This window comes from Salarias fasciatus, unplaced genomic scaffold, assembly GCF_902148845.1.
Source record: "Salarias fasciatus unplaced genomic scaffold, fSalaFa1.1, whole genome shotgun sequence".
Taxonomy (NCBI): Eukaryota; Metazoa; Chordata; class Actinopteri; order Blenniiformes; family Blenniidae; genus Salarias; species Salarias fasciatus.
Genome location: NW_021941232.1, coordinates 115,501 through 134,510, shown reverse-complemented (window position 1 = coordinate 134,510; position 19,010 = coordinate 115,501). Strand labels below are relative to the sequence as shown.

At 53.7% G+C, this 19,010-nt stretch overlaps 1 protein-coding gene and 1 pseudogene across 1 annotated transcript; one reads left to right on the top strand and one right to left on the bottom strand.

Annotated features, from left to right (window-relative positions):
• LOC115384386 (regulating synaptic membrane exocytosis protein 2-like) overlaps positions 1-10,520 on the bottom strand; it is a 50,166-nt pseudogene extending 39,646 nt beyond the window's left edge.
• A 4,607-nt stretch (positions 10,521-15,127) lies between these two features.
• LOC115384385 (mulatexin) lies at positions 15,128-18,618 on the top strand. The gene is made up of 4 exons (XM_030086636.1): positions 15,128-15,226; positions 15,520-15,639; positions 15,871-15,950; positions 18,465-18,618. The coding sequence occupies exons 1-4, from the start codon at positions 15,128-15,130 to the stop codon at positions 18,616-18,618; spliced, it is 453 nt and encodes a 150-aa protein (XP_029942496.1).
• The last annotated feature ends 392 nt before the right edge of the window (positions 18,619-19,010 follow it).

Genomic DNA, 19,010 nt, shown 5'->3' with positions numbered 1-19,010 from the left:
AGCCCCTCCCCGTCCAGCACCACGTGTTGAGCACCGAGGCTCCGCCCCGCCTGCCGGTGTTCCAGATGAACTGGTGTCCGTGTTAACTGGTGACCAGCAGGTGTTGAACCTGAACCTTGTAGAGGTTCTAGTGACGCCGGTTCTCTACAGCTCCAGTAAATTCTTCAGTTCAGAGTCTTTAGTGAGTCTGATTCTAACATCTGCTGCTTCCAGCGTGTTTACAGGAAACGTCACTCGTTACCATGGCAACCAGTTCATACGTCACACCGGGCGGCGGTCCGCTGGTAGTCTACCACCGAGCTCTTTCAACACCCGGCTCCACCTCTGCTCTGCAGCGTTTCTTTTCTCAGGGTTTGATTAGAAAGTGTTTCTCAGCAATTCCAGTTCTCCTGCTGGTTTTTTTTACTTTCCTGCTTCCTGTTTCCTGCTTCCTGTTTCCTGTCATGTCATCACGTCACTCTGTACGAGGGAGCGCTTGTCAGAACCAATAATCTCGTTTAATCCACTCTGCTGTTTCGGAGACACAGAGTGGATTACTGACCGGTGTAGACCACCTCGATCAGTTGGATCTGGAATGGGATCCGCTCTGAGAGAAGAGGATCCACTCAGTGTTCAGGACTCTTCCACGATCCGCTTCACCTCCTGTCCCGTTAGGACGACTTCTGTTCCCATGGAAACATGGCTGTTCGATGATTTCCATGATTGAGAGATACTGATCCACTGATCTAATGAGACAGCCTGGACCCAGTGGGTCCTGGAGCGATCCTGAACCAGCTCCCACAGCGGGTCCTGGAGGACCGGGCTCCCACAGTGGGTCCTGGAGGACCGGGCTCCCACAGTGGGTCCTGGAGGGTTCCTGAACCAGCTCCCACAGTGGGTCCTGGAGGGTTCCTGAACCGGCTCCCACAGTGGGTCCTGGAGGACTGGGCTCCCACAGTGGGTCCTGGAGGACTGGGCTCCCACAGTGGGTCCTGGAGGACTGGGCTCCCACAGTGGGTCCTGGAGGGTTCCTGAACCGGCTCCTCTCTCTTCTTACTCAGCATGTTGGATTCTGACGTGTCTTCTGCCCCGGTCTGTCCTCGTCCAGGAACTCTGTCCTTCCTGCAGGTCTCGCTCAGAGACACCAACATAAAGCACCTGGGGACCCGGGCTGGGGTTCTGGGTTCTGGGTTCTCTACCGACTGGACTACAGGACGACGGAGGGTTCTGCGCTCAGTTCTACTGCTTACCTGGATCCTGGGAACCAGAGGAGGCCTGATCACACCCTGAAAACAAACACATCGCCATGGAAACACGGTCCGATCACCAGCTGTGAGTCATGCAGTGCATGCTGGGTAACTTACAGACACCTGTCCACACACAGTGCTGGGGTTGATGGGAGACGTGATGGACATGGACGGACCGACCTTCTGAGAGTCGAAAGAACTGGAACCTGAAGAGAGGACAAAGACACTCTCAGAGAGAGAGAGAGAGAGAGAGAAAGAGAGAGAGAGGGAGAGAGAGAGAGTGACAGAGAGAGAGGGAGAGAGGGAGAGAGAGAGAGTGGAGAGAGAGAGAGAGCGACAGAGAGAGAGAGAGAGAGAGCGACAGAGAGAGAGGGAGAGACAGAGTGAGCAAGAGATAGAGAGAGAGAGAGAGAGAAAGAGAGAGAGAGAGAGAGAGAGAGAGAGAGAGAGAGAGAGAGAGGGAGAGAGAGAGAGTGACAGAGAGAGAGGGAGAGAGGGAGAGAGAGAGAGTGAGAGAGAGAGAGAGCGACAGAGAGAGAGAGAGAGAGAGCGACAGAGAGAGAGGGAGAGACAGAGTGAGCAAGAGATAGAGAGAGAGGGAGAGAGAAAGAGAGAGAGAGAGAGAGGGGGGGGTGTCTCAGGAGGTCTTGTGTTCCAGACTCACTGGATTCCAGATGAACCTGAGAACCGTCTGCTGTTCTGCAAAATTCCATGGAGAACAAAAACAAGAGTGAGAAAGACTGAACCAGCAGAATGATGGAGAACATGTGGAACAGACCAGGAACCACAGGATGATACGCATGACACAGAACATGTCAGAGAACACGTCAGAGAACACGTCAGAGAACACGTCAGAGAACACGTCAGAGAACATGTTGGAAAACATGTTGGAGGACAGGTGGAACACGATGAAGAACAATCTATAGAACAGAACAAAAGACAAGAGAGCACACGATAAAACACAGAGAACCTGTCATCCAACGCGTCAGAACAGAGAACCTGTCATCCAACGCATCAGAACAGAGAACCTGTCATCCAACGCGGCAGAACAGAGAACCTGTCATCCAACGCATCAGAACAGAGAGCCTGTCATCCAACGCTTCAGAACAGAGAACCTGTCATCCAACGCTTCAGAACAGAGAACCTGTCATCCAACGCGTCAGAACAGAGAACCTGTCATCCAACGCTTCAGAACAGAGAACCTGTCATCCAACGCTTCAGAACAGAGAGCCTGTCATCCAACGCATCAGAACAGAGAACCTGTCATCCAACGCGGCAGAACCTCCTCAGGTGATCTCGTGACGGAGAACCCGTGGCCTCCACCCACCTGGCCGGCCGACACACCAGCAGCTCCACCTGAGGCTGGGGTTTGGAGTCCAGGATGATGTTGTAGACCTCGTTGAAAGTGGCTCCCTGGAGAACTCGACCGTTCCACTCCAGAACCTGATCACCTGGACAACAAGGTAGGCTATGATGTGAGCAGTAACCAGGTGATTCCACCTGGAGGAGGAACCGGGCGATTGGTGGAAGCAGTTGGACCAATCAGACGGCAGGCTGCCGAGACTCTACCTGGCCTCAGGTGTCCCACGGTGTCGGCCAGACTTCCTCTCTTCACCTTGGTGATGAAGGCACAGAGACGACCGGACTCCGTCATCTTACCCCCAACCACCTGAAAGCACAGCGCTCATGAGCAAGGCAGTGAGCTGAATCCAGGCGGAGGAGGACCGAGAGATCCACCTTGAGGCCCAGGAGAGCTCCGGTATCCGCCGGAACCGTTCCGTCCTTCATCCGCTTGTTCAGAAGAATTCGGCCAATCAGACGCTCTCCGTCCTTGGATGGTTGCCATACAACCGGCTGCTGGTGAGTTACAACAACAACAGTTAAACTGGTTACTGGTTTGAGCTAAACTAGTCAGAGTTAAACTGGTTACTGGTTAAACTGGTTAGAGTTAAACTGGTTACTGGTTAGTTAAACTAGTTAGAGTTAAACTGGTTACTGGTTAGAGCTAAACTGGTTACTGGTTAAACTGGTTAGAGTTAAACTGGTGATGAAGAGTAAAGTCAGGCTCACCATCGCCATGGTCGCAGGGTCTCCATGATAAGATCCATGATCCCACCACTGACCGTCCATGTCTCCTGTCCAACAGAAAAGGTCAAAGGTCAGAGAGCAGAGCACACAGCTGAGTCAGGATGCCATTGGTCTGGCCGACAGAGCTTGTTGGCAAACACAGGTACTCTTCACCTGCTGCTGGTTCACAGAGCAGCCACATCTTGGAACTGTGGAGCCATGGAACTATGGAGCCATGGAACTATGGAGCCATGGAACTATGGAACTATGGAGCCATGGAACTATGGAGCCATGGAACTATGGAACTATGGAGCCATGGAACTATGGAACTATGGAGCCATGGAACTATGGAACTATGGAGCCATGGAACTATGGAACTATGGAGCCATGGAACTATGGAGCCATGGAACTATGGAACTATGGAGCCATGGAACTATGGAACTATGGAGCCATGGAACTATGGAACTATGGAGCCATGGAACTATGGAACTATGGAGCCATGGAACTATGGAGCCATGGAACTATGGAACTATGGAGCCATGGAACTATGGAACTATGGAGCCATGGAGCCATGGAACTATGGAACTATGGAGCCATGGAGCCATGGAACTATGGAACCACAGGCATCATGGGCATAAAAGATGTTCTGTGAGCCTTTCTGCATTTTGTCATCAAATTTTTCTGCTTCTTCTCATTAAACTGGTTAAAATAACTGATCTGTGCTTAACTTGCTAGCATGCACTGTGAGACTAGTTAGCCAGTTAGCATCAAGGGCATAAAAGTAGTTGACCTAGTGTTAGCCTGTCAAAATGATAAGTTTAAAAATAGCATGCTGTTAGCATTTTAGCATTAAAGAATAGAATAAAACTTTATTTGCCATTGCAACAAGTACAATGAAATTGATGAGGTTTAAAGATGCCCAGGCAGCCAATCACGGCGCTCCATCTAAAAAGGAACAGACTTAACGGAACTCAAACAGAGTTGGGGGGTAAACAAAAGGTACATCAGTTCAGATCACGATTCCAAGGCGAGTCATGATTAGAAGTGAGGGACCAAAAAAAGCCAAACTTGAGCACACACATAGCAAGACATGAGACAGCTGCTTCAGGTCAGCAGGTCAGCCGACGCAGCTACATCGGCTGAAGGAATTTAAAAAACTTGAACCACTGTTAGCCTGTTAGCCATCTGACATACAGCACATACAAACAGTTTGGCTGTCGGGGCCATGGGCCTGGAGGCCCAGCAGCGATCTCGTTGCCCAGATACTGTGGAGAGATGTTTGGCTCCGCCCCCTTCCTCCCACCTTTCCAGTAGATCAGAATTCAAGTCCAGCCGATCTCCATCTGGTCTTCAGTAGAAGTCCGGCCAGTTTTCCACAGTTTAGCAGCAGGTCAGCTCCGCTGAAGTTCAGAGCAGCGGCTCTTCAGTTTCAGATGTTTTTGCTTCATGGCAGCTTCACCGTAGCTTCTCGGTAGCTTCACAGTTCCTTCACTGTACTGTAATGGTACCTTCTCGGTACCTTTACGGCAGCTTCATGGTAGCTTCTTCACAGTAGCGACTCAGTAGCTTCATGGTACCTTCACCGTACCGTCATGGAACCTTCTCGGTACCTTCTCGGTATATTCTCGGTATCTTCTCGGTGTATTCTCGGTATCTTCTCGGTATATTCTCGGTATCTTCTCGGTGTATTCTCGGTATCTTCTCGGTATATTCTCGGTATCTTCTCGGTATATTCTCGGTACCTTCTCGGTACGTTCTCGGTATCTTCTCGGTATCTTCTCGGTAGCTTCACGGTACCTTCACGGTACCTTCTCGGTATATTCTCGGTATCTTCACTGTAGCTTCATTGCTGCTCCATTGCTGCTCCTCGGCTCTGTTTCTATTCTCTGCTGTGACTGCTGATAATCCGTACTCTCCTCTTTTAATCCAATTGAGCAGCAGCAGAGACTCTGCGGGTCCAGACAGGTCCAGGTCCCGGGCTCTAATCTGGATCAGATTATCAGAATGAATCTCTGGTCCCGTCCCGTCCAGCTCCAGTTCGCTGGGTCTCCTGTGACTGTGCTGGTTCTGGTTTCGGGTTACTCTGTAAGGGAGCAGAAGAGCAAACTCTGAACTGCTCCACTACTTCCAGACCTGATGGGAGGGGCCAAAATCCCAATGAGCCAATCAAGACTCATCATCTTTGACCAGGTGACTTCTGGCTCAGTGACAAGCAGGCAGTTAATTAACTAATAACTAATCCTGAAACAGGACTGGGTGGAACTGCAAGACCTCCAACAGAGACCACAGACAGGAAAGACCATCACAGCTCATTCCAGACCCTGACAGACCATCAGAGGGAACCCAGGAGACCACAAACCGACGGAGAACACTAAAGAAGGTGTGGCAGTGGAGGTCAAGAGGTCAGACACACAGCCTTGATCTGAGGTCTGCAAGTTTGACTCGAACCACTGAGGCGAGTCGAATCCAGACCCTGCAGGAGAACCAAAACATCAGAAACTCTGCTTCTGCAGGAAGTCTGGTTCTGCAGGAAGTCTCCTCTGGGTCTGGTTCTGCAGGAAGTCTCCTCTGGGTCTGGTTCTGCAGGAAGTCTCCTCTGGGTCTGGTTCTGCAGGAAGTGAGGTAGTCCTGTTAACCCTCAGCGCTGACTGGCAGGTTCTCGGTTCCCCTCTGCCCTTCCAGAGGGATACGTTGGGTTCTTCGCCTGCAGACGGAGCAGCTGCTGAGCGAATCCGGTTCTGCTGCATTGCTAACGAGCGATGTGGTCCTCGTTCCAGAACAGCTGATCAGCCAGTGAAGAGATGAGTTCTGTTGCTGAATGAAGATGGGGGGCGGACAGGTCTTCATGAGCCTCACCTCCGAGGCCGGACATCCATCCTGACTGGACACCTGACCAGGATCACCTGTGATCTCTGGGAGTTACTGATCCGTCCCAATGTCTGTCTTTCCTTCAGTTCTTTCACTCGGGACAAGAGAACTCTGAGTTTTACTGGAATTTACAGACTTTACAGGCAGATCTGGTCCAGAGGACGTCCGTCCAATCAGAATTTAGTTTGATTGTATTTTTATTGAGCAGAACTGTTGGATCTGGAGACCCGTCACCAGGAAGCCCTGAAGAAACTTTATGTTCCTCCATTTCGCAGGAGGGGGGAAGCCCCCCAGACCCCCCCAGAAGTAGGGTGACCACCTGCTAATGAGTCCAATGGGGGACAAGGGGTGTGATTCTGAGGGACAATGTGGGACACTGCCCAGCCTGGAGGGTTAGGTTAGGTTGAATCCAGATCACTTGTGAATCACATGACTACACAGTCTGGTTAAGACACGCCTCTTTGTTTGCTCTGGCAATGTTCCTAATCATTTTTATTGATTTTTTTTATGAAAAAAAGAGTTTTTTTCTCAGTAGCTCGCAGGTTATTTGACCTGTTTACTCCACATCACCTGTGAATCCCGTTACTGTAGAGTCTCTCTCCAGCTCTTTGTTTTAGCTTTAAAGGAGATCTCTGTGATTCTGCACGATTCTGAGGCCTGACTTCAGCTTGAAATGTTGGCTCCGCCCCCGAGCTCTCTGACTGGTTCCTCACATTGAGAAAACCCTCCCACTCCCCCTCCGCTCTGCTCCCACTCAGCGTGCACGACGCTACATGCGCATCCTGTACGCGTGCACAATCCTCCGGAGGAAACAGCAGAAGCCACTTCCACTCTGTTTTGTTCAAAATAAACGGCCTCTTCGTCTCAGGTGAACCAGATGTTACCTTGTCGCTACACGTTCAATGCAGACAGCAGCTTGTTGCTCCTTCAGCTTCCAGGCTGGTCTGTTTATTTGTCGTGCACGCGCTGCAGACGGCCTGGCTCCGCCCCCGCCCCGCCCCCGCCCCGCCCCCCTGCTGCTGCCAGCGGAGCAGAGAGGTCGTCAGGCTGAATCCTCAGGCAGCGCTTTGCGGGGCCAGATATCCAAAACACGCTGATCAATGTGTGATTTTTTTTTTCACAGAAATATAGCCTGGCCTTCGTAGTACATGATGTAAAAAGCATTTTTCTCGTCCTGGTTAAATTAAAATCACGGATAGCGCCTTTAAATATTGCAAACATTTTATATTAATATTTGTAAGACAGAGAAAGTACGAGGGGGGGCCCAAAAGAAACCGGACTGTGGTTCTAACTTTTTATTTTTTTATTTTCACATTCAATCCAAACTGTCGCCTTCCCAGTCCTCTCCTTCGGCTGGAATCCAGCGCTGCAGCCGGGTTTCCACTGCTCAGAACCGTCAGCATGCTGCTGCGGAACGTCCCTTTAGGAGCTTCTTCCATTTTTTTTGCACCTCTTCCACGTCATCAAAGCTCCGCCCCTTCAGTTCCTGTTCATTCTTGGGAAGAGACAGAAGTCTGACGGGGCTGAATGGAGGGGATACGGCGGATGGGGCAGCAGGGCCATGCCGTTTCTCACCAGGAGCTGTTTTACCGCAGCAGCCCTGTGGGTAAAACAGTCCCCCCCCTCCCACAGCGCCGCCGCTTCAGCCTGACCGCCTCCCGGAGCGCCGCAGCAGGGAGGATCTTCCAAACAGCCTCCATCGTCCTCCAGCTGCCTTTCAGCTCCTGGCACATGTCCACCCAGCCTGGTTCTGCTCCTGGTTCAGAGGCGCCGGAGCATTCTGGGATTTTTGGAAGGGGGGGAGGACTGTAGTAACAAACACTGGCTGTGAGCTGCCTGTGTGTCTTTGGGAAGTGACATTTTTCACAGTGATGCTTAAGGCTATGCTATAGCGACATATAACGGCCACAAGTCTGAAATCAGTCTTGGTTTTTTTAATAACCACAGTCCGGGGACTTTTGGGTCCCCCCTCGGATTTTAGCTCAATATCTCCCAGTTCATTTGACCCATTGACTGAAAATCAGCATTATTCATTATCTATTAATCATGGATAAGGTGAGTGATCCGTGGCGCGTAACGTTTGTTTTGCAATCCTCTCGGTTCACTTTTACCGTAATGCGTAGAATATGTGCGCACCGCTAAACGACGTGTCGGCTCACTTTGCTGTTTGTCAGAGCGCCGGCTGGCTTGACCGAAGTTGTTCACTGAGGTGTGTGTGGCGAGAGCGGTGAGCAAGCTTTTTTCTTTCAGAGCAAGTGTTGATGATGCGGGACACGGTCTCAATTTGCGGGACGCATGAAATGGGCTTGAAACGCTGTACACACACGCTACAGGGGACGGGTGGTCACCCTACCCACAAGCTCCCCAAGAAGCCCCCCAGAACCCCCCCCCCCCCCCCCCCCCCCAGAAGACCCCCCTCACAGGACTGAATGACCACCGGCCTGCTGCCCTGACGTCTGTGGTCATCAAGTCCTTTGAGGGACTGAAGGACATTCCAGACCCGCCGCTGGACCCCCTGCTCAACCCCCTGCTCAACCCCCCCCCCCTTGCTGAACATCCTTCCATACACTAGGCCAGATCAACCCTCCGGTGACTGGCAGGTGGTCGTTAACCCTCTGTTTTGACTGGCAGGTGGTCGTTAACCCTCTGTTTTGACTGGCAGGCGATCGTTAACCCTCTGTTTTGACTGGCAGGCGATCGTTAACCCTCTGTTTTGACTGGCAGGCGATCGTTAACCCTCTGTTTTGACTGGCAGGCGATCGTTAACCCTCTGTTTTGACTCCTGGTCAGACGGGAGCATGCAGCCACTTACGGTCCGGCTCCTCGCAGCTGGTGTGTTCGGGCGTGGTCGCCAGCTCCTCCTCCGAGCTGCTGAAGCTACTAATCAGGTGCGTCGCCGCCATCCTCCGCCCGCTGTGCGTGTGCGCCAGGCCGCCGTCGGTCCTCTGGAGGGCGGAGCTCGGGTCCAGGTGCTGCTGTGGTAAGGGGCTGCGGCGAGGAGACGTGGGACTCCTGCAGTGGGTCTCATAGTCCACAGAGAAAGACTTCTGTCCAACACTTCCAACCAGGCCTGGGGAACGGTTCTGACGTAGAGCTGCAAGAAGAACCGCGAGTCAGGTGGAGATGGGGAGGACGGGGACGACAGGGAGGACGGGGAGGACAGGGAGGACGGGGACGACAGGGAGGACGGGGAGGACGGGGAGGACAGGGAGGACAGGGAGGACGGGGACGACAGGGAGGACGGGGGTGGGCGGCAGGACTCTTACCGGCGTGCCGTGGCGCCATGTGTCCAGGCTCATCGCCGTGGCGCCGCTGGAGGCGGACTCGCCCGGCCGGCGCCGGCGGTCTCATGGTCCGGTGGCTCGGCTGCGGGTCCACGGGGCGACGGGCCAAGCTCCGGTCGCTACGGTAACGTGCAAAAAGCTCCTCCCCCTGCTGGTGCTTCAGATGTCGTCGGTCCTGAATCTGGTCCAGAGGTTGATCCTGGTCCAGTTCTAGAGCTCATCACAGACCAGAGACCAGGTTCTAGAGCCCATCACAGACCAGAGACCAGGTTCTCGAGCCCATCACAGACCAGAGACCAGGTTCTCGAGCCCATCACAGACCAGAGACCAGGTTCTAGAGCTCATCACAGACCAGAGACCAGGTTCTAGAGCTCATCACAGACCAGAGACCAGGTTCTAGAGCCCATCACAGACCAGAGACCAGGTTCTAGTGCCCATCACAGACCAGAGACCAGGTTCTAGAGCCCATCACAGACCAGAGACCAGGTTCTAGAGCCCATCACAGACCAGAGACCAGGTTCTAGAGCCCATCACAGACCAGAGACCAGGTTCTAGAGCCCATCACAGACCAGAGACCAGGTTCTAGAGCCCATCACAGACCAGAGACCAGGTTCCAGAGCCCATCACAGACCAGAGACCAGGTTCTAGAGCCCATCACAGACCAGAGACCAGGTTCTAGAGCCCATCACAGACCAGAGACCAGGTTCTAGAGCAGTGGTTAAAGCAAAACATTTTCATTTGACTGAAATGTTTTTGTTTTGTTGGAATCACTGCAGATCTTAATTCTGAAGGTGCGGGGCCACTGGGGTCATCGGGGCCACTCGGGTCATCGGGGCCACCAGGGTCATCGGGGCCACCAGGGTCATCAGGGTCACCGGGGTCACCGGGGTCATAGACGGGCTGCTGCACGTTCCGTTATTGTTTTAGCTTTGAAATGCGGTGAAAGCAGGTAAAAGATTCTGTTTCCCACAAAATGAACGGGAGTCATGAGGGACCGGACGGGAGTCTGGACGTCCTCCTCAGGGACGTTTTGAGGACTGGAGATGTGAGCAGGGCCGGCGATTAGGCTGGGCATCCGGGGCACTTGCCCAGGGCGCCGAGCCATAGGGGGCGCCTGAGGCCCATGGTGCACCACTGTGACGGCCCGATTGAGCAGCGCACTGCTCGGCTTCGCTCGCTCACACCCCCCCCCCCCCCAACCTCCCTGCCCCAACCCCCGCCCGCTCAACTGTCGGTGCGACTCTACCACGGGGCGCTCGTGTCGGGCTTGCCCGTGGCGCCTGAGAAGCTCGCGCCGGCCCTGGATGTGACGTCCTCCGTTCTGCTGGATCTGATCTGACTGATCCCTTCGTGTTGAAAGAGTCACTTGTGCTGAAGGTTAATATATGAGGGGGGGCCCAAAAGAAACCGGACTGTGGTTCTAGCTTTTTATTTTTTTATTTTCACATTTAATCCAAACTGTCGCCTTCCCAGTCCTCTCCTTCGGCTGGAATCCAGCGCTGCAGCCGGGTTTCCACTGCTCAGAACCGTCAGCATGCTGCTGCAGAACGTCCCTTTAAGAGCTTCTTCCATTTTTTTTGCACCTCTTCCACGTCATCAAAGCTCCGCCCCTTCAGTTCCTGTTCATTCTTGGGAAGAGACAGAAGTCTGACGGGGCTGAATGGAGGGGATACGGCGGATGGGGCAGCAGGGCCATGCCGTTTCTCACCAGGACCTGTTTTACCGCACAGCCCTGTGGGTAAAACAGTCCCCCCCCTCCCACAGCGCCGCCGCTTCAGCCTGACCGCCTCCCGGAGCGCCGCAGCAGGGAGGATCTTCCAAACAGCCTCCATCGTCCTCCAGCTGCCTTCCAGCTCCTGGCACATGTCCACCCAGCCTGGTTCTGCTCCTGGTTCAGAGGCGCCGGAGCATTCTGGGATTTTTGGAAGGGGGGGGGACTGTAGTAACAAACACTGGCTGTGAGCTGCCTGTGTGTCTTTGGGAAGTGACATTTTTCACAGTGATGCTTAAGGCTATGCTATAGCGACATATAACGGCCAAAAGTCTGAAATCATTCTTGTTTTTTTTAATAACCACAGTCCGGGGACTTTTGGGTCCCCCCTCGGATTTTAGCTCAATATCTCCCAGTTCATTTGACCCATTGACTGAAAATCAGCATTATTCATTATCTATTAATCATGGATAAGGTGAGTGATCCGTGGCGCGTAACGTTTGTTTTGCAATCCTCTCGGTTCACTTTTACCGTAATGCATAGAATATGTGCGCACCGCTAAACGACGTGTCGGCTCACTTTGCTGTTTGTCAGAGCGCCGGCTGGCTTGACCGAAGTTGTTCACTGAGGTGTGCGTGGCGAGAGCGGTGAGCAAGCTTTTTTCTTTCAGAGCAAGTGTTGATGATGCGGGACACGGTCTCAATTTGCGGGACGCATGAAATGGGCTTGAAACGCTGTACACACACGCTACAGGGGACGGGTGGTCACCCTACCCACAAGCTCCCCAAGAAGCCCCCCAGAACCCCCCCCACACACACACACACAAGCCCCCCAGAAGACCCCAGAAGAGTCGTGGATTTATTGTATAAATCTGTGAACCTGTGTCCACTTCAATGGAAATAAAATGATCTCTCTCTCTCTCTCTCTCTCTCTCTCTCTCTCTCTCTCTCTCCTTCTCTCTCTCTCTCTCTCTCTCCCTCTCTCTCCTCTCTCTCTCTCTCTCTCTCTCTCTCTCTCTCTCTCTCTCTCTCTCTCTCTCTCTCAAGAGGCTTTCTCTGAGGTGGACTAGAGCCGGTCTTGACGGATCCAGACAGAACATCAGTCAGCTGATCCACTGAGACAGCCTGGATCCAGTGGATGAATTCTAACTGAGCATCAATCAAAACAGCTGCTCCACTGATTGATGGAGGAACCCGGACCCAGTGGGTGGAAGGTTTACTGAACCCCGGGTTCTACCATGTGGAACCGGCTCCCAGTTCTGCTCCTTCTCTCGTTTCAATGTAATTTCATTGTATTGCTACATGTGACTGATGACTGTTCCTCCTGTAGCCTCTGGACCCTGTTTATATATGACTGTATGTAGAGACAAGAACCTGTCTGTCCTGTCTCCTTCTCTCTCTGTCCCCTCACCCCAACCAGGACAGCAGGAAGACCACCTCTGAGCCTGGTTCTGCAGGGTTCTCCTCTGAGCCTGGTTCTGCAGGGTTCTCCTCTGAGCCTGGTTCTGCAGGGTTCTCCTCTGAGCCTGGTTCTACAGGGTTCTTCCTGTTAGAAGGGAGTGTTTCCTTTCCAGTGGCTCATGCTGCTCATGTGGATCTGTTGGGTTTCTCTGTAAGTGTCCAGAAACCACCATGCTGTAACTGGCACTTTATAAATAAAGCTGAATTGAATTGAAAAGTCTGAAATCATTCTTGTTTTAATTTTATAAACACAGTCCAGTTTCTTTCCGGTCCCCTCTCATATTCATGGTGTCATCACATTCATCCAGAGAGTCGTCACATTCATCCAGAGAGTCGTCAGGCAGTAAAGTGGAGACAGAATGTCACTCTGTGACACTCTGTGAGGAAAAGACGTGTCTTCAGTCAGAGTTTTGATGTTCTGATGAGGGTAAATGGGCACAATGCTCTCTGGCTCCTAACTCCAGGACTCCTGGGGGTCCGGGAACCCCAGTTTGAGAACCGCCCCTGTAAACATGCTGTTACTGTGAAGACCTGTGTGGCTGTACTGGATTACAAAATACTCATTGAAGTAATGATGTTTAAATATTTCTCAGTCGTTGGACATTTGTGTATCCTGAGTGTCTCCTGGGGGCTGGGCCCCCCCACAGCCCCCCCACAGCGCCCCCACAGCCCCCCCACCCCTCCAGCCCCCGCCACCCCACAGCCGCCCTCACCCGCCCACACCCACAGCCCCCCCACAGGCCCCCTCACCCGCCCACCCCCCCACCCCCCCACCCCCACAGCCCCCCCACAGCCCCCCCGACCCCCCCCCACCCCCACAGCCCCCCCACCCCTCCAGCCCCCGCCACCCCACAGCCGCCCTCACCCCCCCACACCCACAGTCCCCCCACAGGCCCCCGACCCCCCCCACCCCCACAGCCCCCCCGACCCCCCCCCCCACCCCCACAGTCCCCCCACCCCTCCAGCCCCCGCCACCCCACAGCCGCCCTCACCCCCCCACACCCACAGTCCCCCCACAGGCCCCCGACCCCCCCCCACCCCCACAGCCCCCCCGACCCCCCCCCACCCCCACAGCCCCCCCACAGCCCCCGCCACCCCCCCACCCCCACAGCCCCCCCATGTTGCAGCAGTTTGACTATCGGCTCTTCCAAAGTACTGACACAGAATTGAATAATTCCTCCCGCTCCCAAACCCCCCCAAACCCCAAACCCCCCCAGCCCAAACTTCCACACTGTACCTTCAGGGTAGAAAGGCCATACTCACCTGCAGAACCAGGGAGTGTCTGGAGCCGCAGGCCCGCCGAACCACAGGAACACAGAACACACTCTCAGCAACTTTATGACTGACAGGAGACGCTAAGCTCCGCCCTGTGGGCGGAGTCCTGCCTCCGCCCCACGGCAAGTCACATCCAGCTCTGTTTCACTGCGAGTAATCCCTTGAGCTACAGGATTAGTAATCTGATTACTGCTCCTGTGCCACTATAATTAACTGTGTGTGCATGTGCGTGTGTGTGTGTATGTGTGCACACATTGTTGCCCCATTACTCAGAGATCCACTCAGGTCACGGCTGAGACGAAGCATCGACGACTCAGACTCCAGCTGAAAATGTGCAACACCTGCAAATAAATAACAAGCTTCAGGTTCCAGGTGCAGTCCTGGGTGGAGTTGTGGGTGGAGGCAGGAGTCACCAGAGTTATTTCACTGTATTTTCTATTGGAAGTTTCATTGAAATTGGCTTTATTTTGAAATTGTAGAAAACTTGTCATAACTTGGATTTTTATTTCTCTGGTACTTAGAAAAAAAATCATACTTTCCGGTCTATTATTGTGTAATTACTCTCACCAAATATACAAAAAATCAGACGAATAAGATAAAACAGAAAAATGTATTGCAAAAAAGTGGAGAATGAAATTGATGTTAAAAGGTACCTAAAACACCAATAGAGCTGAAATCTATTTTTTCCAAGAAAGGTTAAAACTGTTACAGTTTCCGTAAAAAAAAAGAACTAAAAGAGGCAAAAACAAAACCAGGAAGTTTGAAACTTGTAGTGAAAATATGAAGAACCTCCGAGATTCCACTGAGCCGCTGACGAGAGGAGCAGATGTTCTCCAGATGTTCCTCTGACACATCCTGGCCTCCTATTGGCTGACCTGGGAGTGATGTCATCAGCAGGTCATGTGACCCGCTGCAGCCTGTAACAGGATTATGGTGTTTGTCAGCGGCCATTCGCCTCCGTCAGGAAGGAAATCTGAGGAGCCGCCAGCCTGCCCCCCTTCGACTGATGGCCTGACGGACTGGCTGGCTGGTCAGTTGATTGATTGATTGATTGATTGATTGATTGATTGATTGATTGATTGGTCGGTCAGTTGGTCGGGTGGTTGGTCGGGCGGTCGGTTGGCCATTTGGTTGGTTGTGAGCCGACTGATGGGTTGATTGGTGGACCGGTCATTGGTTGGGTCAGTCGGTCGGTTTGTCAGTCGTCTGGCTGGTTGAGCGGTTGATCGACAGCCGATGAAGATCGGGGTGTGTCTTGTGTTTGGACTTCTCATCGTCTCTGTCCGGACGGTCCTCTGCCATCTGCCTGACATCACTCCTACAAAACACGAGCAGGTAGGAACGATGCATGCTGGGAAAACAGGTCACATGTTGAGGGGTAGAAGTTCAGGTGATCTTAGGTTTGGTCCACCGTGGTGGTCGTGGACTCCATGTGGACAGGGACTGACGTCAGCCACACGGTCCAGACCAGACCCCAGCAGGTCCAGACGGACGCGACCCGTGTCGAAGCTGTGTCTCTTCATTGGAAGGTTGCAGGTTCAATCCCTCATCTGCCCACAGCTGGAGCATGACTGGACCCAGTGGACGGCGCGTCCTGGCATGTCCGCCGTCTCTGACGTGTCTCACAGGAACATCTGTCCTTCCAGCTGCAGGTCTGCTCCCAGCCAATCAGCAGGCCGGACAAGACGGTCCTCGCCAGACTTCCTGGACTCTGCCGGCGGCTGAAGAGACGCCGACTCACCCTGCTGGTGAGTCTCTGAATCTGGATCAGAAACGAAACCAGGGTCAGAATTTCAGCCTAGATCAGGACTGAAATCTGGATCAGAACTCAAACAGGGATCAGATCTGATACCTGGATCAGGTCATGAAAGTGAATCAGCCACAAAAACCTGGTTCAGGACATAAACCTTAGTCAGGACTTGTGAGTCTGAACCCTTGAAGCCCGGTGTGACCTCCGTCTGTGGCTCCTCCCCTTTCAGTGCCGTATGGAGAAGTTCTGCCGGGGGCGGAGTCAGGGGACTCGACCCGGCCAGGTGTGTCGGTGTCCAGGTGGTTCAAGGTGTCCTCACGTCTTCCTGCACAGTCTCTGAACACCGATACCGTCCGGGACCAGCAGGGTCCTTCTGGAGTCTCAGGACTACCAGAGGACGTTCACAGGACGCCTGCCAAAGGACCTAGAGGGGAAGTGATGTCACTCCAGCAACTTCAAAATAAAATTCCTCTTACTACACTTCCAGAAGCAGCTGGTCGTCAATATTTCAGATTTTATAGAGAATATTAGACACATCATCACGGAGGAGGTGGAGGGTGGAGGGTGGAGGGTGGAGGTGGAGGTGGAGGGTGGAGGGTGGAGGGGGTGGAGGTGGAGGGTGGAGGTGGAGGGTGGAGGTGGAGGGTGGAGGGTGGAGGTGGAGGGGGTGGAGGTGGAGGGTGGAGGGTGGAGGGTGGAGGTGGAGGGTGGAGGGGGTGGAGGTGGAGGGTGGAGGGTGGAGGGTGGAGGTGGAGGGTGGAGGGGGTGGAGGTGGAGGGTGGAGGGTGGAGGTGGGGGGTGGAGGGTGGAGGGTGGAGGTGGAGGGTGGAGGGGGTGGAGGTGGAGGGTGGAGGGTGGAGGGTGGAGGGTGGAGGGTGGAGGGTGGAGGTGGAGGGTGGAGGGGGTGGAGGTGGAGGGTGGAGGGTGGAGGGGGTGGAGGTGGAGGGTGGAGGGGGTGGAGGTGGAGGGTGGAGGGTGGAGGGTGGAGGTGGAGGGTGGAGGGGGTGGAGGTGGAGGGGGTGGAGGTGGAGGGTGGAGGTGGAGGGGGTGGAGGACAGGACGGAGGACAGGACGGAGGACAGGGCGGAGGACAGAAAGAGGACAGGACGGAGGACAAGGTGGAGGACAGGACGGAGGACAGGACGGAGGACAGGGCAGAGGACAGGACGGAGGACAGGACAGAGGACAGGACGGAGGACAGGGCGGAGGACAGGCAGAGGACAGGACGGAGGACAGGGCGGAGGACAGACAGAGGACAGGACGGAGGACAAGACAGAGGACAGGACGGAGGACAGGACGGAGGACAGGGCGGTGGACAGAGCGGTGGACAGGCAGAGGACAGGACGGAGGACAGGGCGGTGGACAGAGCGGTGGACAGGCAGAGGAAAGGACGGAGGACAGGGCAGAGGACAGGATGGAGGACAGGGCGAAGGACAGGACAGAGGACAGGATGGAGTACAGGACGGAGGACAGGACGGTGGACAGGATGGAGGACAGGACGGAGGACAGGGCGGTGGACAGGGCGGAGGACAGGACGGAGGACAGGATGGAGTACAGGACGGAGGACAGGTTAAGTTGTGGCATTTGTCCACGGGGCTCTGGTGGTTGTCTGTCCTCTGGACTGGATGGAGGACAACACGTCTCAGGTATCGGCTGTGCTGCTGCTCTGGAAGCTTCGGCAGAGGACACCAAGGACCTGTCCATTCAGGGTGGACAGACCAGGATGTGACCTGCTGTGGACCACTGTCCACTCAGGAATAGACGGTAACGAGCAGGGGAGTGAAAGTAAGATGAGGTTCTTGCAGGAACTGTGCAACTCAAAAAAATGTTTTAGTTTGTGCGCAAAGCCTGCGAGCGTCGTCCGAGACAGATACCGATAAATCCTGCTCTTTTCTGACATCCTTGAAAGAACAATGCTTTTTTAATTGTTTGAATGTTGTTTAGAATGTTTAAACATAATACATATTGTGACGGCGGCAGTGACCTCTTCACGATGGAGGCAATCGACAAGGAGTGCTGCGCTTCAGCTCATTCAAAGCTTTTATTGTTGTAACATCTAAAACACACTGGGAACATGTCAGTCACACCAAACAGTGCTGGCACAGAGGCCAGGTCACTCTCACACCGACCCTTCTCACTGTTGGTCCAACATAAACTTAATTAAACTTAACAAGAAAAACACCGGAAAAACGGCTTCAACACATAGAAAAGCAATAACTTAACACACCTACAACAAAACGAAGTACATTTTAACACATTTTAACACAAAATACATCTTGAAACGGCCCGAACAATCCCCTCCCATGATGCCGTGTGGCATCAAACAGTATGGCGGCCCCCAGTGGCGCCTGCCGCCGCAACTAATATATATATATATATATATATATATATATATATATATACATATATATATATATATATATATATATATATATATATATATATGTTGTTTTTAGTTAAATGGCTTTTTTAAATTTTCTTTGCATTTTTGACCTGTCCTGGTTGTCTCTTGAGACGGGGACGGGGGGAGTGTCCTTACATCACCTAGGCAACCAGCCATCCAATGAAAAGAATGCATTGAGTTTACCTCACTTCCACGTGTGCCTGTTTGGAAGGAGTGATGTTGCTGCATGACAGAGAGACGGAGAATATTTTACGACGCGTGAACCCTCACCATTTATTACTTGTGGATTTATGTTTTGTTTATTTTGCAAAAATGACTAACCAGTTGTCTGCAAAACTCACAACAGTGGACACTGGATTAACGTTACGCTACGCCGCACCGCCTCCGCCGGCCCGCCCCCGCCGACCCGCCCCCGCCAGCCCGCCCCCGCCGGTCCGCCCCCGCCGACCCGCCCCCACCAGCCCGCCCCCGCCGACCCGCCCCCGCCAGCCCGCCCCCACCAGCCCGCCCCCACCGCACCGCCCCCGCCGACCCGCCCCCGCCGACCCGCTGCGCACCCCCCCGCTCCGCTAGTCGGGACAGGGCCCAATTGACATTAAGTTGTCCCGGGCCCAGAGAAAGCTGTCAGCGGGCCTGCTTACAGCCGTCTCTAAGTGAGAGGCGGAGGACGAGGTGGAGACCGAGGGACGGATGCTGGGACACTGTGGTCCTGCAGAATGTCTGCAGTGACGGGGGAAACATCCAGAGGGGCTGTGTGAGTGAGGCTGTGACGGGAGGCTGTGGTTCAGTGGGGGGAGCAGTCGTCCCATAATCAGGTGGTTGCGAGTTCGATTCCCAGCTCCCCCTGTCTGCATGTCGAAGTGTCCTTGGGGAAGACACTGAACCCTGAAATACCCCCACTGTTGTACATCGCTTTGGACAAAAGCGTCTGCTAAGTGAAATTGTAGGCTGGACTCAACAGTGTG